This window comes from Lissotriton helveticus, chromosome 2_1 (assembly GCF_964261635.1).
Source record: "Lissotriton helveticus chromosome 2_1, aLisHel1.1, whole genome shotgun sequence".
In the NCBI taxonomy this organism is placed as follows: Eukaryota; Metazoa; Chordata; class Amphibia; order Caudata; family Salamandridae; genus Lissotriton; species Lissotriton helveticus.
In genome coordinates, this window is record NC_136059.1 from 370,756,207 (window position 1) to 370,781,360 (window position 25,154).

A 25,154-nucleotide genomic window follows, 5' to 3' on the forward strand; every position below is an offset into this window, starting at 1 on the left:
ATCGTAGTCGCTTGACCCCGGACACTACCCCGACGGACACCTTCCTTAGCGATCTGCCGATCCCCGCTCTGGATCCGGAACGGGCGAAGGCCCTGGGACGAGATGTGGAGATTGGAGAGATCAAACACGCCATAAAAAACATGGCGCGAAACAAAACACCGGGCCTGGATGGGATCCCAGTGGAGTTTTATGCGGTATACGTTGAGCTCCTGGCCCCCAAACTCCTACAGGTATATAAGGAGGCGAAGACTTTGGGGCGATTGCCGGGCTCGATGCGAGAGGCCCTGGTGATACCTCTACTCAAGCCTGGCCGTGAGGGCGTAGAGCCGGCGTCTTATAGGCCGCTCTCGATGCTCACGGTCGACTATAAGATCTTGAGCAGCATATTGGCCACACGACTGATGGACCACATGCACTCACTAGTGCATGCGGACCAGGCGGGCTTCATCCCCGGACGTAATACTTCGATGAACATTCGACGTTTGTTCCGACTGTTGGAGGGGGATCATGCCTATGCTCCTGATCCTATGATTCTCTCGATCGATTTGGAGAAAGCCTTCGACAGCTTGGAATGGGTTTACCTCCACAGAGTGCTGGAGAGGTTTGGCCTAGGTGAGGGGTTCCTAAGGTGGACTGCGGTGTTATACTCGTCAGCGGTGGCTAGGGTGAAGGCGGGCCCACTGATTTCTCGGCGTTACCCCGTTGAGCGGGGCACGAGACAGGGCTGCTCGCTCTCCCCATTACTATTTGCCCTGGCGGTGGAGCCGCTGGCTATATCGATCCGCACTGGGGCCCACTACAGGGGATTACAGTCTCCGACGGGCCACCAGTACATATCCCTCTACGCGGATGACTTGTTGCTTTTCCTAGAAGATGCTGGGGCGGCCCTGGCTGGCGCTGATTCAGTGCTCACGACTTTTGGATCGGTGTCGGGGCTTCGAGTAAATTGGGCTAAGACCTGCCTGTTCCCGGTCCGCAGCGATAGTCCCGAACCGGACATTCATAGAGAGATCAGATGGGAGCCGGTTTGCTTTCAATACCTGGGGGTGCGCGTTTACCATCGTCCTGCTGACATACTTGAGGGCAACATATCCAGAGGCATCCGAGCGCTTCGAGGTAGCACGGCCTTTTGGTCCACCCTGCCCTTGTCGGTGGCGGGAAGAATTGCGCTACTGAAGATGGTGGCACTCCCTCGCCTGCTATACTATTTCAGAACGCTGCCAATCTGGATCCCGAGGGCTAGCTTCCAGGGTCTGGAGTCCATGATAGTAGCGTTCTTATGGGGCTCAGGCCGCCGACGAGTGGCACTCAGAACCTTGCAGAGACCTAGGGCGGAGGGGGGATTGGCGGCGCCCGACTTTGAGACGTACTACTTAGCTGCTCAGTTGCAGGTCTATACGCAGGAGGTGGCGCGTGAGTTTCGGGGTCCGGAAGAGGTGCGGGGCACTGGCATACCCAGACATGTCCTATCGTATATTGCGCTCCAGCAGAGGATTGATCTGCTAGACCTCACTCAGGAGGAACGCACCATACGCTCGTGTTGGAACAGGACGCATCGTAGACTGGGAAAACTGAGACCTTATGCCCCGGAGATCCCGATGGGAATGCTCACGGCGTTACCCCATGGTGGCGACTGGTCACGATTAGGTGAATGGGAGGAGCTAGGTCTACAGACCGTAGGTGACCTCTACGAGGACGGGACGTTGTTGCCCTTCCAGGAGCTACTGGACCGCTATGATGTCCCTAGAGGCGATTTTTTGCTCCATGCTGCGGTCACGAGGGCGCTCCAGGCGCATTGGAGGATGGGTCAGGGGGAACCGCAGGTGTCGGCGGCGTGCCAATACGTCATGATGTCTGCAGGAACGGTTAAAGCTGTCTCCTGCTTATATTCTAGAATGATAGAGGACAGACTGACCCCCTTGTCGGATCTTAGGGCCCGGTGGGAATTGGACATAGGAAAAGACATCCCGGAGACCGCGTGGGCCCAGCTGTTGCGACAGGCCTGGAAGAGCACGCGTAATGCCCGGTTCCAACTGGTCCACTTCTACATTTTACATCGAGCCTATCTGACACCGGAGAAGTTGCAGAAATACTTCAACCTAGAGACCGCGGCATGCCCTAGATGCAGGGCGGACGGAGTGGACCTCATACACATGCTGTGGTCCTGCCCTATGCTGACTGCTTACTGGTCGTTTGTGGGAGAGACACTGACTGAAGTGACAGGTCGGTCGATACAGATAGATGCAGCTGTGGGGATCCTACACTGGTTTCCACATACCCCTAAACACAAGATTACAAATAAGTTTATAGATTTAGGGTTGCTCCTTGCCAAACGGGAAATCACCAGACACTGGAAGGCGCGAGTCGGTCCTACAGGTGATAAATGGCGTAATGAACTTCTCAAGTGGGCGGGAAGTGAAAGTACGTTGAGATACCAACAGGTGCAGCGGCGAAGGGATGAGAGGGCTCTAGAAGCGGCGCAGGCATGGGAGGCGTTGGTGCAGGCCCTGCGCGACCATGACACACATACTGACTCTGATGATACAGTTGGAGAGGGACCCGGGCCTCAATAACAGATCATGGGTGGGTTGGACCCCCGAGAGAGAACTGAGTCTCTTCTCACGAACTGGTTGACCACACGATACGCTGCTGATGACGAGGGGGTGGGGGGAGGGGGAAAGAGGAGTGGGAGCGCTCTCGGTTTCCGAGGGCATTAGACTACTGTACGACTGCATCTAGCAATTACCTCCTCGGGGGGGATGAATCTGATTGGGGAATGGGGAGGGGATGTTTTGTTTTGTTGGGTTGTTTAGAAAAGCGGACGAGATATACTCATTTCACCTGTTGCACTTTACTGGAATGGAGAATTGCTCCCCTGTGGACTGCTGGCACACGCCGCCCGACCCCCGGGTTGTGGGCTGAATGGCCGTGTATAGAGCTGATTCTATTGACGTCCTCCTGGTTTTTCTACGTATCAGGTGCCACTAATGTGCCAACTTTATTACCTGCAATAAAAACAAATTTCACAAAAAAAATCAGTGAAATTCGTGACCTAGAACAACAACTTAAAGACAAGAACACCAATACTGAAGCTAAGAAACTTCTCGATAAAATAACCAAAACTATTGAGGAATTCCATAAACTTGAATTTAACAAGAAAGCCACGAAAGTCAAAAAAGACATTAAAAATTTCTCACAGGAAAGAACATATCCTTACTTAAATAAGGATTATTATATCAACCGTTCCTATAGTGGCCCTCAAAACCAAAGACCTTGGGGAAGGTTCAACAGAAGACAACATTTTGTAGGTTTTTCTGACAGCTCGGGGGACTCATCTGAACAATCAGATCCAAGTGATAGCCCAGGTCCCTCCCATAGGAATTTTTTAGGGCGAGGCAGAGGCCAAACAGAACCCCCAGGGGCAGGGAGAGCCAAACAGCCACAGAGATGGCCCAATCGCCAGAATCCGCCAGGCGAACGGTTCACCCGCCGACAACACTACCAATGGTAGACGGAAGCCAAATTCCTGTTGCCCAAAATGATGAAACAGAACCAGAGGCTGCCTTATTACCGATTTTTAATCTTACCTCACACGTACTCACGGGCAACGAACTATCATTGCTCACGAAAGGCCTGTCATTTGTTCCAACTATTCGCCCTAACTTCATTGATGCTCAAACTGAGCTCTTAAGATTTTTTAGAAAGATCAGACTTCACAGCTTTTTTCTGTTGAACCCTACTCCCATGAAGCATTCAAACACTCCTTTCAAACCACCATCTAAATTTTCACCCACCGGCAGCATGGTCCCCCCGGAAATACCAACCTTTGAGAAACTTGTTCTCAACGACCTTGCTGCTTTAGAAAAACAAAAATCATTTATTCCGTATAATATCACAATTGAGGAAAAGAAAGCCCTGACCACTTTGAAAAATAACCCCTCCATTGTAATAAAACCAGCTGACAAGAGAGGGGGGATTGTGATTCAGGAGATGGATAATTATAAAAACGAGATCCATCGCCAACTCGCTAACACCGAACACTACTGCAAACTACCACGTAATCCCACAGAAGAAATACAGAAATTGATTTCTGAGGTTACCAATGATGCCCTAGAACAGGGATACCTCTCCAAAAAGGAACATGAGTTCCTAAATACTAAGGCTCCTCGGGTACCAGTCATTTACTGCTTACCCAAGATTCACAAGAATTGTGAATCCCCACCTGGTCGTCCTATAGTCTCGGGGTGCGGCTCTGTCCTGGAGCCCCTCGGGCACTATATAGACTATTTTATCAAACCATTTGTCCCGGAGACCCTATGTTACATCAGAGACAGTATGTCAATGATTAATATGATTGAGGAATACCCCTTTGATCCCACATCCAGCACCATGTGTACGCTGGATGTGGAATCTTTATACACCAACATTCCACAATATGAATCACTACGCGTGGTCGAAAAAGTTCTCAACACACGCCCGCGCCCACACAATGTCCCGTCCTTATTTATCCTCCAACTTCTGGAGATTTGCCTTACCAAAAATACTTTCTCTTCGAAGGGCAATTCTATGGCCAAGTACGGGGTACATCTATGGGGGCTATTTTTGCCCCCAACCTAGCAATTCTGTACATGGATAATCTAGAGACATCCTGTATACTGACCGAATCAAATCCTTTCCACAGTGTCATTGCCCTGTGGAAAGGATACATTGATGATATCTTTATGATATGGAGTGACTCATTCGAATCAATAACACACCTATTACATTGGTTAAATAACAACAGTAACGGCTTGAAATACACACTGGCCACGAGCAAAGATTCGATTCCCTTCCTGGACCTAGAAATCAAACACACAGAGGGCCACCTTACTACCAGCCTCCACAGAAAACCCACTGAACGAAACACCTTGCTGAATTATAGCAGTCACCATCCCCGCGCCCTCAGAGACTCGCTCCCATTCTCGCAATTCCCCCGTATCCGGAGAAACTGCTATTTTAAACAAGACTATTTCTCTGAAGCCAGAACCCTTAGCAACAAGCTCAGAAATAGGGGATACCCCAGAAAACTAGTACGGCGTTCTCTCAAAAGGGCATGGTACTGCCCAAGAGATACCTTGCTAGAACCCAAACAGAAAAAAGATCAGGACAGACTTGTGTGTGACCACGTTCACCCCAGCCTCTAATGCAATAAGGAAAAGTGTCCTTAAACACTGGCCTGTATTAAATGCAGGTACATTGAACCTGGAGCACCCAATTTTCGCCTTTAAGAGAGCGAAAAATGTAAAAGATCATCTGGTAAGGGCATCCCTACCGCAACCTAACCTAAAAACTACGATCAACGATGTATGGGGTTTACCGGCACTAACAGGCCATGTTAAATGCGGTAGCTGTGTAGTATGTGACTTCACCATCGAGGGAAAAACTTTTACCTTTGGCACAATCACTTTTGACAGAAAGCACTTCACTAATTGTAATTCTTCCAATGTAGTGTATGCCCTATTTTGCCCATGTATGTTGATATATGTCGGTCAAACTAGCCAAAAGGTAAAGCTACGCATCGGACAACACCGAAGTAGAATCCGATGCAATACGCCAAATGCTCCCCTCGTTGAACATTTTAAGGACGAAGGCCAAACTGAAAATGACTTGACATGGACAATCATTACCGTGGTAAAACCACCACCTCGGGGAGCAGATGTTTCACAATTATTGAACAAGGAGGAGCTTCATTGGATACTGCGTACCAACAGTATTCATACAGGACTTAATCGCCTTGAGGATTGGGCACCCCTCCTTTGAACAAATGAATCCTTGAACAATTGTATCGTAATTCTTACTTCCTTCAAGTCTCTACAATGTTTCATGATTTTATTATGTATATCCTTGTAAATACGTAAACTTGTAAATATTTAATACAATTTGTGTTCCACTCACCACTTACCCACACCAAAATGTCCCCCACACTGTCCCAAATCCCACTCCAAAATGGCCACCGTGCTATTCACGCCTAGTCCCTTGTCGATTTCCAAACACCATTTTATCCTCCCTCTAGCCACGAGCACCACAGCGATCCCCGCCCATCTGAACCCAGAATTGCCATTGTGCAACCCAACCAGGAAGTAAGTACTCGCTGCAGCCTTGCTCTCTCGCCTCTTCTACAAACTTTAAAACCCATCAGTAATTGTAAGTTCAATATAACTTAATTTCACTATTTTCCCTAGTGAGACACGATTGGTCCGGTCTCCTATGAAGAGGCTCTCTTGCCCTGGCTTGGTAATTATATCGCGTGGACTTACTATGTGGTTGCCTTTTAACTTAAAACCCCGTATTTACCCTTCTTTACCCGTCTTTTGGCAGGAAAATAATCGAGCGATATGCTCAGATAATTGAGTATCCCTTCATATGTCCTTTGATACTGGGCACTGTCCCCTGGAGCTAGACATTGTTTGGACCCAAATCTGGTAAATCGCATGAAAACATGTCATGTAATTGTCTGTCACCACTGCGCAGCATGTTTGTTTCACTCGAGACTAGTGCCACGAAATGTAAAACAAGCTTGACCGGGGGCCTGCGCCATAGACAACAATGTCTTTTTATAAACATGGCGTAGGCTAAACTGGAACAACCTGCACGTCACCCTTCATTCCACCACAGTTATACGGCACCGGAGGTCCGCACCAAATACCCGCCCGGCACTGACGGCATGAAACGCCACGATAGCCTTGATCGCCTAAACTATTCAAACCTTGTCATTTTACCTCACGTGCTTCTCTAGTAAATACATAGGCACAGCAACTGAAATGGAACTCGTTCACTTCTGAATTATATCTCTTTCGTAATTCACGCGTCGTCCCCATCCGTCCCCCCACTGCGCCGTAAATCGCATGTGACCTCACTTGATTTTTATTGGCACCTGTTGCTAACAGAACAATATATTGAAAATGCACTTTTGTTTTGGTTGGTCAGATGTGTTACATGCTAAACTAGTACTTACCTTTGCTCTCATTTTTCTTCCCCTTTTTTCCTAAAATAATTGTATGTATAATATATGTGTAGGCCTTAAATTGCCTAAAGATTTTCAAGACATGCATATTATTTTTCTGTCCTGAAGATGATGCCAATCATTTCAAAATGGGCATCGAAACGTCGACATATTAGCGTCATATGTATAAAGAACAGTATAAATTGCATACAATGATGCTTTCAAATGTATTTTCGTCTGTTCACTGAACTACTAGTATACAGACCGCCTTGCTCGCTCTAACCCTTATCCCCTTGTTTTGTCTTGTCCCCTGTGGGTTGCTGGCTGCACCCACCTTGTAAAAAATCCTCTGTATCCTTGTAAATTACTTTAATTAAAAATCCTGTCCGGCTGGACAAAGGTCATACATACTACTGAGCGTATGTCTATCATTTTGCTAAGATCCCTGAACTACTAGGGACCCTTGTTTTTTGAAATACGTTATTACCCAAGGTCCCTAGTGCTATACCTTTGGGTTCCCTTGTTGTTTACAAAAAATGTAGCGCAACTGCATAGTTGCAAGGGATTGTGAATCCTCGCCCCTTTTTACAAGTGGGTTCTCCATTAATTATTTTCTCTCTTTTCTCTCACGGTTGCACCTACACACATATTTCTCCTTCTTAGCCAGGCATGTCTGACCACCCACCCCTCTACACTCTTGAGTACATCAATAAAATTCTAGGAGGACCATCACTCCTTTCTGATTCCTCTGAAACACCTACTGAGACAGGTACTACATTAGTTGAGGAACTAGAGAAAATAAAGAAAAAGGAAGTAAGATTAACGTTAATGATAAAACTTCTTACAGATTATCTTAAAGCCAACATAAATCCAGTTGGTCTCCAAGTTCAAAATATTCCAGGGGTCTTTACGGACAACCCGAAGTATTTAAACGGATTTAGCTACATTAGCACAACCTGTTCCAGGCACTGGATGGTGCTTGGAATTGATATTGCTACAGAGGAGCTGGAAAAAGTCATCAGTGAAATTTGTGACCTAGAACAACAACTTAAAGACAAGAACACCAATACTGAAGCTAAGAAACTTCTCGATAAAATAACCAAAACTATTGAGGAATTCCACAAACTTGAATTTAACAAGAAAGCCACGAAAGTCAAAAAAACATTAAAAATTTCTCACAGGAAAGAACATATCCTTACTTAAATAAGGATTATTATATCAACCGTTCCTATAGTGGCCCTCAAAACCAAAGACCTTGGGGAAGGTTCAACAGAAGACAACATTTTGTAGGTTTTTCTGACAGCTCGGGGGACTCATCTGAACAATCAGATCCAAGTGATAGCCCAGGTCCCTCCCATAGGAATTTTTTAGGGCGAGGCAGAGGCCAAACAGAACCCCCAGGGGCAGGGAGAGCCAAACAGCCACAGAGATGGCCCAATCGCCAGAATCCGCCAGGCGAACGGTTCACCCGCCGACAACACTACCAATGGTAGACGGAAGCCAAATTCCTGTTGCCCAAAATGATGAAACAGAACCAGAGGCTGCCTTATTCCCGATTTTTAATCTTACCTCACACGTACTCACGGGCAACGAACTTCATTGCTCACGAAAGGCCTGTCATTTGTTCCAACTATTCGCCCTAACTTCATTGATGCTCAAACTGAGCTCTTAAGATTTTTTAGAAAGATCAGACTTCACAGCTTTTTTCTGTTGAACCCTACTCCCATGAAGCATTCGAACACTCCTTTCAAACCACCATCTAAATTTTCACCCACCGGCAGCATGGCCCCCCCGGAAATACCAACCTTTCAGAAACTTGTTCTCAACGACCTTGCTGCTTTAGAAAAACAAAAATCATTTATTCCGTATAATATCACAATTGAGGAAAAGAAAGCCCTGACCACTTTGAAAAATAACCCCTCCATTGTAATAAAACCAGCTGACAAGGGAGGGGGTATTGTGATTCAGGAGATGGATAATTCTAAAAACGAGATCCATCGCCAACTCGCTAACACCGAACACTACTGCAAACTAGCACGTAATCCCACAGAAGAAATACAGAAATTGATTTCTGAGGTTACCAATGATGCCCTAGAACAGGGATACCTCTCCAAAAAGGAACATGAGTTCCTAAATACTAAGGCTCCTCGGGTACCAGTGATTTACTGCTTACCCAAGATTCACAAGAATTGTGAATCCCCATGAAGGACTGGACTATTTAAGGCCCAGCGGTGCCAGGGAACAACACCTAAAACCTTCATGGGATACCTGTTCTGGCGCACTAAAGACAGAGACATGGGAGACTTCCTTCGGCGTCAAAGATCAGCGTTTATTACTGCAGGGAGGCAAAAGTCACGAGAAGTACAACAGCGTGTAGGTTCTGAGAGTCTGCTTCGAATTGCATATGTGAGTCGCTCTCTTTTTATACAAGATTTTGTTATTGCACAATATGTAAGCAAAAGGTTACAACTCAGTTCCCACAGTTAAATTCAAAAGGATCGCTTTCATGTATTCAGAACCCCGGAACATAATTACATTAACATCACCAGTTCCAACTGTAAAAGCACATCTTCCCACCATTAGGTACATACCACTTGAGTTGTAAATAAGCAAGAGAAAGAGACAAGAACAGCTGCAAGGAAGTCAGACAGCAGGGAAGAGATAGTGTGAGGATAATATTGGATGCGTAATCGTAGCTTAAAAGGTCTTGATCCCAGCATGTGCGAGGCTGAAACAATAGACCGGCACGGCAGAATCACCTTCGAGCGGAGGCAACTGCCTTAGCAGTGTCCTTCCCCTAGTCATAAAAGACGCATGAAAGGAATATGCTTCTTCCGTAAAGCTTGGGAACTAAAGGGTCACGATGCGGACAGTTGCCTGTTCGCTGACTACGTGAGGGCAGGAAACAAAATGGATGCCGTATCTAAAATGGAAACCGAGGGTTCATTGAAGAAACCTGTAAATGAGACGAACTCTTCTGAGTAGCATGGTGAAAACGCGTACACTTACTAAACTCGTCATTTACGGTTCATAGATACCACACTCGTCCATATTCGGCGATGCCCAAAACGTCGTAACGATTCTCACGGAACCTCAGACGCTCCTTTTGCCCTCATGTAGGCAAGAACTAGTTGAAGTCGGAGTCGATCTCGATATTCATCAGATCATTCAGATGTTGTTGGAGCATAATTCTATCCATCAATGCCTCTTTGGTAACAGATGGCCTTCTTATACACGTTGTAGCGCAAAGGCCACATAAGGCAGGACCACACTGTACACCCAGACAACACGTGAACAGAAATGTCACAACAACCCCTATAATCATCAGAATCTTCCAACCCTAAGTCGACATTAGACCCCAAAACCATCCTAGAAGCGTCCAATCTCCCTCGTCCACGTGTATGGACTCCGAGATTTTGTGCAACTTGGAGATGGCTTGATAAACCGTTGGAGCGTTATCAGGTATAAATATGCAGCAGCTCGAATGGATGACCTTACACACACCACCTCTATCTGCTAGAACAACGTCTAGAACCATACGGTTCTGTAACGTCATAAGCCTATCCGCTTGAAGCTCTGCTGTCAGATTACCAAGGGCGCTTGCAGTTATGTTAGCAGTTGACTCTACTACACGAGTTAACTGTCTCAGATTTCTGCTATTGACCATAGGGCCCCAAAACGGTAGAAAACCCTTGAAGAAGTCTCCTGCTTCTTGGCCGGAAGTATCCTCTTTACTAATGACACCTCTCACAACTCTGGTTTTGTGATAGTCGGCAGCAACAGTGAAAGTCGGGGGCAAGAGGTTTGCAATATAGCAGGTACCTGAGAAGTCATGAGGTAACCACGTATATGCTCGGTCATAACATACAAAATAGGTACCCTTGGCAGTCAGAAAGACAGGGGAAGAGAGCATCGGTAGAACGTAAGTATCCACACAAGCACTCTTCCCAAGCTGGGCTCTTGGATTTCGGCCACGACCTTGCAGACAAAAGTGGCCTAGGTGAGGTACAATCCAGATTGGAGATGAGCTTTTAAGCTGCCTATCACCCACTGATATACTATACTCAGCCTCACTAAGGTACTTATAGGCTTGTACCTCCTCCTCTGGGATAAGTGATGGATCAAATATATCTCTATCTAAATCGCCAATAGCTATCACCAGAGACTTGTGGTACGGGCCAGGACCAAGGTTTGCTGAGCGTGGCTCTCGATGGGGGTAGGAATCTAGTGCACTACGGAACATGGTTTGGAATGCCCGAGCTGACCCTTGGGGGCTGTACGGAAGAACCAAATATGGGATACCCCTGTCCATGGTATGTGGCATTAGCCCACACACCCAACAATTTGTAGTATTTACCACCAACTGATGCTGACGCAAAAGTTGCACAAAGGAATTGTTTCTAAATTCCGCACGTCTGACTTGTTCATGTTGGGGCAGTAGGTGAAAAGAATGTGGAGAAACAGTAGAGACGAAATTTAGATCATGAGGAGGAGAGGTAGGTAAGGCAGAAGGCAGCAATGATTGAAAACCAGAATATACTCCACCCACCAGTAGCATAGAAACAGTTAGGAACAACATAAAAACCTGTAATAAAAAACATTTTGTTCGAAATGTGCTGTACAATTTAGATCTTTGCACCGCCTTTTCCTCTATCTTCGACAGCTTGGAGAACTCCATCCTCTAACAACCGTCCGCAACGTTCTTGACGCACTTCGTTCTGAGTAGCGATTATCAATTCCCAGGGGTTCCCAGGAATCGACAAAAGGAATTGACCTAATGTCAATAACTGCTAAACAGAAAGAAGTACCCGCGCGGCCCTACGGCCAACCCAGATGGCAGGTTTTAATCAGTTAAATAATCAATTTCATATACGTCTCCTAGCTGTTCTGGAAAAGAAATATATACATAATAAAATGTCCACAATGGTCAAGGCAAAATGTGAGGGGGTATTTTGAAATCAAAATAATAAGAATTTATTCATCCTTATTGCGTGTACAAAGAAAGTATCGGTTTCTTCCGGGTCGAGTCTGATCTTCAAACAGTGGATTGGAGGGCGAAAGAGTGTTCGATTGTTCAGGCAATTGTTCAGCACTTGAATTCTCCAATGTTGGAGGAAAGGAAATTGTTTGAGAGGAATCAACAGGGGTGTCAGATAAAACTGAAGTGTTCCCTATGGGCTGAGTTTCGCTAAATGGGACAAAGCGCTGGGGAACATCAGTTTCAGACGAGGAAAAACCTTTTCGTATCCATGTGTCTGCCGGCAGAGGAAGCGGAACCTTCTTGGTGTGGGTGGCATGTACCCAGTGTTTCCGTCCCTCCAGTCGAACCGCCGTCCTCGTCGCTAGTAGCACCTGGAAGGGTCCCACAAATCTCGGCTCAAGATGGCGTTTTCGTCCGAAATTTCTGGTGAGGACCCAGTCCCCTGGTTGGAGCCGATGACCAGGACCCTCTGTTTGTGATGGCAGAGCCTCAAAGACCTGTTGATGAATCAAACTCAATTTAGCAGTCAGATCATATAGATAATCAATTAACATTGGATATTCAAGTCTGTTCAATTCTTTAGGCCTTGGAACCCCCAAATGTTCACAGGGCGGCCAAACACAATCTCATATGGGCTAAGCCCTACTCGAGAGTGTACAGTAGCCCTGGTCGATAGGAGAGCTAGAGGCAAAGCGTCAGGCCATGATAAACCAGTTGTTGCCTGAATTTTAGCAAGTTTTAGTTTCAGGGTGCCATTGTATCCTTCCACCAAACCCGCTGACTGGGGATGATTAGCACTATGAATTTTCTGGAATATTCCTAAACCACGACACACACTCTTCATCACACTTCCCACAAACTCACTTCCGTTGTCCGACCATACAATCCGAGGCATGCCGTACCTGGGGAAATACTCTTTGAGCAGAATTTTAGCTGTGGATAGGGCAGTATTATCCTTGAGAGGGTAAGCCTCAATCCATCTGGAGAACGCACAAACCACAACCAGAACATACTTTAAATTATTGCATCTCTCCATGTGGATGAAGTCCAATTGGATGACTTCGAAAGGACATTTAGGAGGGGCAAAATGACCAGGTGGAGTGGGGGTGCCCTTACCGGGATTATGCATCAAACATACCATGCAATTCTTAACCACTCTCTCTGCACATTTAGTAATCCCATCATTCTTCCATACAGGAGACAACAACTTGCATATGCCCTTCGAGCTAATATGTGCTGTGCCATGGGCCATTGTAACAACAGCAAGCACATACGCATCCAGTAACATCCATCTCTGTTTCTCTGACAGATCAACCCAACATCCATCCTCGTCTAATTTTCCCGTGTTTTCTTTCCACTTAGTCTTCTCCATCTCAGTGGCCTCATTCTGTATTTCCTTCACACTCTCCACGGTGTCCTCACACATACTAGTCTCCGCAGGCCATCTCACTGAACTTGTAGCATACATTCGATTTGTCAGATCTTTAGCTGTCTCCTTAGCAGTCTCATCTGCAAACGCATTACCACGACCAACCTCATCTGTCACTTTTCGATGCGCACTACATTTAATTATGGCCACCTGCTTAGGCAATGTGAGTGCATCTAAAAGGTCATTCACAAGCTGTCCATGCTGAATCTTTGTGCCACGCGACATTAAGATTCCTCTTTCTTTCCACAATCGCCCAAAACTATGTGCCACACCAAAAGCATACTGGCTGTCTGTGAACACATTCACCCGCTTTCCTCTGGACAACACACACGCTCTCGTCAAGGCGATCAACTCAGCTGCCTGAGCCGAATTCTGATTTAATCTCGTAGATTCCACAACCGTTCTCAACGTCACTACAGCATACGCAGTCGTCACATCACCATTCGGTAACTTAAAACAGGAACCATCAACATACAAAATACCATCGGGATCTACCAATGGAGTATCTTTTAGGTCAATACGACCCTTCGTTTCTTCTTCGGTTCTCAGATAACAGTCATGTGGTGCTACATCACTTGACTCCGTGTTGATCGGCAATAATGTTGCTGGATTCAACACATTACACCGTTTTATCCGTATGTGACTAGCCAGTAACGTCAGCTCATACCCAGACAACCTTGCGCTCGTCAAATGTTGAGTTTTCGTTCTGTTCAAGAGAGTGTCGACTGCATGCGGAACCATCACCGTGAGCATATTATCCATGACCAGACCCGCGGACTGTCGAATGGACGCTGCAGCTGCCGCTGTCGCCCTTAAACAACTCGGCAAGGCTCTAGCTACTGGGTCTAAGGTCGAAGAAAAATATGCGCATGGACGCTGTTTGTCGCCAAATTGTTGCGTCAGGACACTCAACGCACAACCATCCCTCTCGTGAACGTACAGTGTAAATGGCTTACTGTAATCAGGAGTACCTAACACAGGAGCCGAACACAACGCATCACGTAATTCAGAGAAACTTGTCTGACACTCTTCAGTCCATGGCAAAGGGGATGAAACGTCCTTGCATGTAAGGGCTATCAATGGTTTTGCCAATAGTGAAAAATTTGGGATCCATTGTCTGCAGTATGACGTAATACCTAGAAAGGCACGTACATCTCTCTGAGTTTTTGGCACAGTCATTCGGGTGATCGCTGCAATTCTCTCTGGGGTCAACCTTCTCCCCTCTTTTGACAATAAGTGACCTAAGTAGGTTACTTCTTGGCAACAATATTGCAGCTTGGAAGGTGACACCTTGTGATGCAAATCACATAAATGTTGCAACAACGATACGGTAGCAGTTCTACAAATATCTTCGGTATCAGCAGCTACCAACAGGTCGTCAACATACTGAATCAAAGCTGCGCCTGCCGGTAATACAAATGAATCAAGTTGACTTTTAAGGGCTTGACTGTAGATCGACGGACTCTCACAATAGCCCTGTGGTGCGCGTTTCAGTCTAAAACTGCGACCACTTAATGAGAATCCGAATAGGTCTCTGCTTTCCTCAGCGATCGGGATACTAAAGAAAGCATTCTTTAGATCGATCACCGTGAACCAGGAGGCAGAAGCTGGAATCAGGGTCAACAAAACCGTGATATCAGGTACCACGGGAAATTGTGGGATCACGATTTTATTCACTTCTCTCAAATCGATTATAAAACGGTACACAGGAGGTTTAGATGGATCAGTTCGTTTTAAAATTGGTAGCACAGGACTATTACACACATTTCCTCGAGTTTCTTCAATGACATCCTTTTTGATCAAGTCGTGCACGATCGCTAATAGCGCCCGTTCTCCCTCAATGGAGATACGATACTGTGGTATACGTGGCAATCGCACATTTGGTTTCAGCTTGATCATATAAGGTAGGATGTCCAAGAGACCCACATCATTGGGACCTGTGGCCCATAGAGATGCAGGAAGGGAGCTCAATTCCGGCGGGAATTTATCGATCGACAAGTACATAGGAGAGATTACTCTCCGACCTAATGTAAGCTCCACTCCTTCAGGAGAGCAATACAAAGTCGCATATAACCGTTTTAACAAATCCAAGCCCAGAAGATTCTCACCACAACCAGTAGATAGAATCAATGGAGCCTCCAGCTCACGAGGGCCAATCGTAAGGGGCAAAGGGCTAGAGACGGGATTGCTAACCGGGGCGCCAGAGAATCCAACGGAAACATTTGTTAAGCCAGACAAAGGTGCGCCAGGGAGTTTCGAATGCATGATGGAACTTTTCGTCGCACCAGTGTCTAACAGAAAAGGCTCAACTACGCCAGATGTAGCAACTGCGACGTAAGGCCCACTCTGATCAACCGGAACTGATACTACTCCCTCTCTCTGTCGTGGCTGTCCTAGTAACGGTCGTTTACAACAGTCTCATGTTCAACGTAATAGTCGTCCGCATAATACTGCGCTGATTTATCGGACCTTACATTTCGCTGGTCAAAACAGTTATTCGCGTCCGAGGACGTATTAGGGCGCTCAGTCTGATTTTGGAAGGTACCGCGACCTCTACCTCGAGATGCTTGTTGAGGACCACCACGACCACCTCGTGCCGATACACCATTAAGGCGGTCACGCAAAGCGGGACAATCATATTTTATATGTCCCTCTCTTCTACAGTATGCACACTGGTTATACCCAAGCATAGATCTAAAGTCAGAGGAGTCAGAACGTGACTGCATTCTGGAGGATTGCGATTGTGGTCTATATTGCTGTTGCGAATCAGTGTGATTTGAACGCGGAGGATACGCTTGCTGCAACAAAACCTTCGTTTTGAGCTCCTTCGTTTTCTTATCTACGCGATCACTTTCTTCCTTTTCCCTATTCTCATAATATTGAGCAGTCGCTAACATTTGAGCAGTAGTGGAAACAGCCCAGGCACTTTCTGAATTCTTCAATTTGTTGCATAGTTCAGGCAACAAATTTAATACGAATTTATCGACAAATAAACGTTGGCCTCCCTCAGTGCCCATATCCTGACCGCTATGATCGACAAATGCCTCTTCAAATCTAGTGAAGAAATCGGAGACACTCTCGTCCTTCTTTTGCTTACAAGCCGATAATTTATCCCAGTTTACTCTCATCGCCGGCATAAGCGTTTTCATGAGCGTAATTATTTTCTGAGGCAGATCCAAAATTAACTGCTCAGGCTTAGCCCCACCAACTTGTAGTCCATCAGCCGCCATTAATGCAGCCCAATCACCACCTAACTCATTCGCATGATTTTCCTGACGAATTTTCGCCCAAACCGGCTGTGGTACTACATTACCGAACAGCATGTCGATGTCGGCAAGGTTCATAATAGTAGCATCTACCAATTGGGACAACTCCTTATAGTAACCCGCCGGATTCTTGCGTGGATCAGGCAAGGACTGTTTGACCTGCAAGACTTCTGATCGCTTCCATGGGAGGTGTATCCAAACTCTTTGGAAATGCGGCAAAACTGGGGGATTGGCAGCAGGAGCACCTGGCATCCATACTGGCGGAACCTCTCTCATAGGATACTGACCAGGAGCCGCTTTCCAATTCTCAGAGTCGTCATCAAACGACACTCGAGAAGGCACTGTGGATCTATGGGCTAACAATCGCTCTAAGGCACGTCGTACATCTCCACCTACGATCATACCATTCGAAAATTGACCCTGAAGTTCAATCATATCGGTCGGTACGTTATCTAGATCGTCATTATACCATTGTTCCCTCAAAAAGTTACACATTTCTCCGAACACGAATCTCTGCGTAGGCTCATTAAACTGAGAAAACGTCTCGAAGACCATGCGTCGGGGGTAGTTAACAGGATGTCTTATCCACCTACGAGCCATATTCGCTAATGTTGCACTCTCTCTTCCACCAGGGATTTGACTTCGTCTCTGGGGAGTTTCGGAAGCACTGGTTGGTAGTATCGATCCGGATAGTGGGATATAGAGCGTAGCAACAGTATTAGGAATACGGGTACGAACAGAAGGAGAAGAAGGAAAAAGAACAGGAGCGACAATATTAGAAGTGAACGTAGGAACAGCAGACGCAGGCACGATAGTCGGGGTAACAGAGACTGGAGTTTGCGAAGGCACAGGCAAAGGAGCAGTAGGAATAGGAACAGGTGGTGGGACAAACGTAGGATTAACAACGGGCTGACCAGCAGCCGCCGGAACAACAGGAAGGGCAGCAGGAGGAACCACAGGAGCCGTAGCACCCTGTGCATAAGGAGGTGGTGATTTAATCAAATATGCTAACAGGGGATCCTCCTTTGAGTCCTCTTCTTTCTTATCAAGACTAGCTGGTAAAACCGGATAACATTTGTCTATCCTCATGTGATGTAGTCCAGTGGAAACTTCTATTTCTTTCTCTTCTTTATCCCGTTGACATTGTTGTACAACTTGCATTATCGGAACAAACCCTTCTCTTCGATCCTTTTTAAGCTGTTTGATTTCTTTCTGCTTGGCCTCTTTACGCCACAACCGAAAAGAATCAAACATAGCTGGCCTAGCTTTCCTTTTAAACAACTTAGCTTCTAGATTATCCAAAATCGTAAGATCGAAACTTCCATGCGGTGGCCAACTAAGGACACCATCTTTTTTCGTGTAACGGATCCAATATTCGTTATATACAATAGGGCCCACACCATGTCGACTATAGAGCTCATATATCGGAGTTCCAACTGGAGGTATCGGACACGAATCCTCCAACCGGGAATCCTTGTTGCAACATTTTAAGAAACCAAGAAAACCACTATGGCTAGGCATCGTGCACACTAACCTAGTATCAAACTTCGAGGGTTACCGAAGTACTGAATCTTCGTGAAAGACAAAAACCCTCGGTTTTTGGCAATTGCAACTGTCAAATAACAACGAAGAACCAACAACTAAGAACCACAAATGCAATGGAACCATGCAAACAACAAAGCTTCAACAAGCTGCAACAACAACTAAGGACTGGGAGCGACCCACAAATACTTAACTGAGAGCTTCAATGGCGTCACCAGGAAGGCCCGTCTATCGTCTCGCTGTACGAAAGGTCTACGCCAGGCGTCGAAAACAGGTCGACAGTCAGGGCATCGGTCCGTCGCAGCCGTCAGGAGGCGGGAATCTTCGCGGGAAAAATCTTCGGACCACTTATTTCGACAACAGGATCGATGAAGCGGGGTGCACCTTTTCCTCGGAGATTTCACACGAAGTTCCTCACAATCGTCAGGCTTTGGACCGGTACCGCCGATGTCGCCCCGCGTTGGGCGCCAACTGAAGGACTGGACTATTTAAGGCCCAGCGGTGCCAGGGAACAACACCTAAAACCTTCGTGGGATACCTGTTCTGGCGCACTAAAGACAGAGACACGGGAGACTTCCTTCGGCGTCAAAGATCAGCGTTTATTACTGCAGGGAGGCAAAAGTCACGAGAAGTACAACAGCGTGTAGGTTCTGAGAGTCTGCTTCGAATTGCATATGTGAGTCGCTCTCTTTTTATACAAGATTTTGTTATTGCACAATATGTAAGCAAAAGGTTACAACTCAGTTCCCACAGTTAAATTCAAAAGGATCGCTTTCATGTATTCAGAACCCCGGAACATAATTACATTAACATCACCAGTTCCAACTGTAAAAGCACATCTTCCCACCATTAGGTACATACCACTTGAGTTGTAAATAAGCAAGAGAAAGAGACAAGAACAGCTGCAAGGAAGTCAGACAGCAGGGAAGAGATAGTGTGAGGATAATATTGGATGCGTAATCGTAGCTTAAAAGGGCTTGATCCCAGCATGTGCGAGGCTGAAACAATAGACCGGCACGGCAGAATCACCTTCGAGCGGAGGCAACTGCCTTAGCAGTGTCCTTCCCCTAGTCATAAAAGACGCATGAAAGGAATATGCTTCTTCCGTAAAGCTTGGGAACTAAAGGGTCACGATGCGGACAGTTGCCTGTTCGCTGACTACGTGAGGGCAGGAAACAAAATGGATGCCGTATCTAAAATGGAAACCGAGGGTTCATTGAAGAAACCTGTAAATGAGACGAACTCTTCTGAGTAGCATGGTGAAAACGCGTACACTTACTAAACTCGTCATTTACGGTTCATAGATACCACACTCGTCCATATTCGGCGATGCCCAAAACGTCGTAACGATTCTCACGGAACCTCACCCACCTGGTCGTCCTATAGTCTCGGGGTGCGGCTCTGTCCTGGGGCCCCTCGGGCACTATATAGACTATTTTATCAAACCATTTGTCCCGGAGACCCTATGTTACATCAGAGACAGTATGTCAATGATTAATATGATTGAGGAATACCCCTTTGATCCCACATCCAGCACCATGTGTACGCTGGATGTGGAATCTTTATACACCAACATTCCACAATATGAATCACTACGCGTGGTCGAAAAAGTTCTCAACACACGCCCACACAATGTCCCGTCCTTATTTATCCTCCAACTTCTGGAGATTTGCCTTACCAAAAATTTCTTTCTCTTCGAAGGGCAATTCTATGGCCAAGTACGGGGTACATCTATGGGGGCTATTTTTGCCCCCAACCTAGCAATTCTGTACATGGATAATCTAGAGACATCCTGTATTCTGACCGAATCAAATCCTTTCCACAGTGGCATTGCCCTGTGGAAACGATACATTGATGATATCTTTATGATATGGAGTGACTCATTCGAATCAATAACACACCTATTACATTGGTTAAATAACAACAGTAACGGCTTGAAATACACACTGGCCACGAGCAAAGATTCGATTCCCTTCCTGGACCTAGAAATCAAACACACAGAGGGCCGCCTTACTACCAGCCTCCACAGAAAACCCACTGAACGAAACACCTTGCTGAATTATAGCAGTCACCATCCCCGCGCCCTCATAGACTCGCTCCCATTCTCGCAATTCCTCCGTATCCGGAGAAACTGCTATTTTAAACAAGACTATTTCTCTGAAGCCAGAACCCTTAGCAACAAGCTCAGAAATAGGGGATACCCCAGAAAACTAGTACGGCGTTCTCTCAAAAGGGCATGGTACTGCCCCAGAGATACCTTGCTAGAACCCAAACAGAAGAAAGATCAGGACAGACTTGTGTGTGTGACCACGTTCACCCCAGCCTCTAATGCAATAAGGAAAAGTGTCCTTAAACACTGGCCTGTATTAAATGCAGGTACATTGAATCTGGAGCACCCAATTTTCGCCTTTAAGAGAGCGAAAAATGTAAAAGATCATCTGGTAAGGGCATCCCTACCGCAACCTAACCTAAAAACTACGATCAACGATGTATGGGGTTTACCGGCACTAACAGGCCATGTTAAATGCGGTAGCTGTGTAGTATGTGACTTCACCATCGAGGGAAAAACTTTTACCTTTGGCACAATCACTTTTGACAGAAAGCACTTCACTAATTGTAATTCTTCCAATGTAGTGTATGCCATATTTTGCCCATGTATGTTGATATATGTCGGTCAAACTAGCCAAAAGGTAAAGCTACGCATCGGACAACACCGAAGTAGAATCCGATGCAATACCCCAAATGCTCCCCTCGTTGAACATTTTAAGGACAAAGGCCATACTGAAAATGGCTTGACATGGACAATCATTACCGTGGTAAAACCACCACCTCGGGGAGCAGATGTTTCACAATTATTGAACAAGGAGGAGCTTCATTGGATACTGCGTACCAACAGTATTCATACAGGACTTAATCGCCTTGAGGATTGGGCACCCCTCCTTTGAACAAATGAATCCTTGAACAATTGTATCGTAATTCTTACTTCCTTCAAGTCTCTACAATGTTTCATGATTTTATTATGTATATCCTTGTAAATACGTAAACTTGTAAATATTTAATACAATTTGTGTTCCACTCACCACTTACCCACACCAAAATGTCCCCCACACTGTCCCAAATCCCACTCCAAAATGGCCACCATGCTATTCACGCCTTGTCCCTTGTCGAATTCCAAACACCATTTTATCCTCCCTCTAGCCACGAGCACCACAGCGATCCCCGCCCATCTGAACCCAGAATTGCCATTGTGCAACCCAACCAGGAAGTAAGTACTCGCTGCAGCCTTGCTCTCTCGCCTCTTCTACAAACTTTAAAACCCATCAGTAATTGTAAGTTCAATATAACTTAATTTCACTATTTTCCCTAGTGAGACACGATTGGTCCGGTCTCCTATGAAGAGGCTCTCTTGCCCTGGCTTGGTAATTATATCGCGTGGACTTACTATGTGGTTGCCTTTTAACTTAAAACCCCGTATTTACCCTTCTTTACCCGTCTTTTGGCAGGAAAATAATCGAGCGATATGCTCAGATAATTGAGTATCCCTTCATATGTCCTTTGATACTGGGCACTGTCCCCTGGAGCTAGACATTGTTTGGACCCAAATCTGGTAAATCGCATGAAAACATGTCATGTAATTGTCTGTCACCACTGCGCAGCATGTTTGTTTCACTCAAGACTAGTGCCATGAAATGTAAAACAAGCTTGACCGGGTGCCTGCGCCATAGACAACAATGTCTTTTTATAAACATGGCGTAGGCTAAACTGGAACAACCTGCACGTCACCCTTCATTCCACCACAGTTATACGGCACCGGAGGTCCGCACCAAATACCCGCCCGGCACTGACGGCATGAAACGCCACGATAGCCTTGATCGCCTAAACTATTCAAACCTTGTCATTTTACCTCACGTGCTTCTCTAGTAAATACGTAGGCACAGCAACTGAAATGGAACTCGTTCACTTCTGAATTATATCTCTTTCGTAATTCACGCGTCGTCCCCATCCGTCCCCCCACTGCGCCGTAAATCGCATGTGACCTCACTTGATTTTTATTGGCACCTGTTGCTAACAGAACAATATATTGAAAATGCACTTTTGTTTTGGTTGGTCAGATGTGTTACATGCTAAACTAGTACTTACCTTTGCTCTCATTTTTCTTCCCCTTTTTTCCTAAAATAATTGTATGTATAATATATGTGTAGGCCTTAAATTGCCTAAAGATTTTCAAGACATGCATATTATTTTTCTGTCCTGAAGATGATGCCAATCATTTCAAAATGGGCATCGAAACGTCGACATATTAGCGTCATATGTATAAAGAACAATATAAATTGCATACAATGATGCTTTCAAATGTATTTTCGTCTGTCCACTGAACTACTAGTATACAGACCGCCTTGCTCGCTCTAACCCTTATCCCCTTGTTTTGTCTTGTCCCCTGTGGGTTGCTGGCTGCACCCACCTTGTAAAAAATCCTCTGTATCCTTGTAAATTACTTTAATTAAAAATCCTGTCCGGCTGGACAAAGGTCATACATACTACTGAGCGTATGTCTATCATTTTGCTAAGATCCCTGAACTACTAGGGACCCTTGTTTTTTTAAATACGTTATTGCCCAAGGTCCCTAGTGCTATACCTTTGGGTTCCCTTGTTGTTTACAAAAAATGTAGCGCAACTGCATAGTTGCAAGGGATTGTGAATCCTCACCCCTTTTTACAAGTGGGTTCTCCAGTAATTATTTTCTCTCTTTTCTCTCACGGTTGCACCTACACACATATTTCTCCTTCTTAGCCAGGCATGTCTGACCACCCACCCCTCTACACTCTTGAGTACATCAATAAAATTCTAGGAGGACCATCACTCCTTTCTGATTCCTCTGAAACACCTACTGAGACAGGTACTACATTAGTTGAGGAACTAGAGAAAATAAAGAAAAAGGAAGTAAGATTAACGTTAATGATAAAACTTCTTACAGATTATCTTAAAGCCAACATAATACCAGTTGGTCTCCAAGTTCGAAATATTCCGGGGGTCTTTACGGACAACCCGAAGTATTTAAACGGATTTAGCTACATTAGCACGACCTGTTCCAGGCACTGGATGGTGCTTGGAATTGATATTGCTACAGAGGAGCTGGAAAAAGTCATCAGTGAAATTCGTGACCTAGAACAACAACTTAAAGACAAGAACACCAATACTGAAGCTAAGAAACTTCTCGATAAAATAACCAAAACTATTGAGGAATTCCACAAACTTGAATTTAACAAGAAAGCCACGAAAGTCAAAAAAGGCATTAAAAATTTCTCACAGGAAAGAACATATCCTTACTTAAATAAGGATTATTATATCAGCCTTTTTTAGGTAATGCTTGTTGGGTTTTTTTCATGAGCATGATTGCAATAAAAAAAAATCACACCAGCTTATCAATCCCAGACCTACTTATTTTGGCAATGCTCTTTTTTTATGGAATTGGCATTACTTGCGTGCACTAGGACCACATCAGAGCACATGGCTCAGTTCACCCTAAGGATCTTTTCACACAGAAACTCAATTTACAAAGGGAACACACATTTCAGGCCCAATAATAAATAATAAACAAATGAATACATGAGCAGTGTAAATAAGCAGTTTTAAGAGCTTTCCTGAACCTGAGATGATTAGCCGCATCTACCTGGGAATACGAGCGCAAGCTCAGCAACTGAATAGAGGCTGAATCTCATAAAATGTTTTTGTACCCCTCTCAGTCAGATGTTTGCAAGCTTATCCTGTACCTCTCTGTACAAGATTCCAGGTTCACTTCTGGAAGAAAGTTTACCTTCTCTAAAAAATAAATAAATAAATACACTACAATATGGAAAATAAAAAATATGGTCAAGATGTCCATGCTCTATAATTTGTTTTCACGCTATTTCTTTTTAGTGCATGTAGTATATTTTGCATTATGCATCCATTGTCTAGTTTATAGAGTCCGATTGTTATTATTTAATTATGTCTTTGCCCACCTTAGCTCCTGTAATTAAAGATTCATTGAGCATAGTGGAGAATCGCCCAAACTCTTTCACCTTGACCTGGGATCAGTACTCCAACGATGAGACACAGAGAGGGTTCATCAGCGGGTACCATCTCTACTTAAAAAGCAAGCAGGATGCGTGCCATCTGGCGGAATCTGAAACCATTGCTATTCCAGGTAACTCACTTATCAACTCTTTGGTATCCCTTGTTGTGGCTTGTATTTTCACTGTGTGTGAATGTATTTTATGTTGATATCCGGAAACTATGGCATGGATCCAGCCGTACCGATGCTGGAAACCCCTGCATTAAAATATTTTACATATAGCGTACACAAAGGGTACTGCATTTAGTAGGAGATTTAATAAAGCAAAACAGGATAAAGAGAACCAGTAAAAATTATTATTTCTATACCCTTCCTTTTCTGGACCACATTCATTTAGATGGAAATCCAGCACATAAAAAGGGTTGTATGTCGTTTCAACGCATTCCGTTGCAACGCATGCGTTACAACGGAATGCTTTTTTTACGCATAACCTATCCCACGAATATTCCTTTACCATGCATAGATTAACAACGATTATTGTTGTTAATTTATGCATGCTAATGCCATACTCTTGGGAAAGGTTATACCCCTCCCCTGTAGCCTTACGTGTCCCCCAGCCCCCAAACCTTTGTCTATTTACCCCTGCCCTTAGTCCTCAATTCTTTTTTTTAATTTTCTAAATTTTTAATTCCCCTTATCACGTCATCGTCTATTCTCCTTCATCTCCATTGATGAAGTCCTACGTCGTAAAGAGGAAGCGGAAGTTTTTTTCCGTTTCCTCTCTAACGACGCCGATTGTCTCCACTTTGCTTTATTATTACGCATGCGTTCTAATGCATGCCCGGTAAAGCCTTTCGTGGAAACGGCCGCGTGGTATTGGCCGTTTCCCCATAAAAAGT

General features: G+C 45.2%; 1 protein-coding gene across 1 annotated transcript in view; it reads left to right on the top strand.

Moving 5' to 3' along the window:
* Positions 1-25,154, top strand: part of OSMR (oncostatin M receptor) — a 357,357-nt gene that overhangs the window by 274,846 nt on the left and 57,357 nt on the right. The window contains exon 15 of the mRNA XM_078674982.1: positions 24,208-24,387. Within this exon, the coding sequence (XP_078531108.1) occupies positions 24,208-24,387 (180 nt within the window). The remainder of the gene's footprint in view (positions 1-24,207; positions 24,388-25,154) is intronic.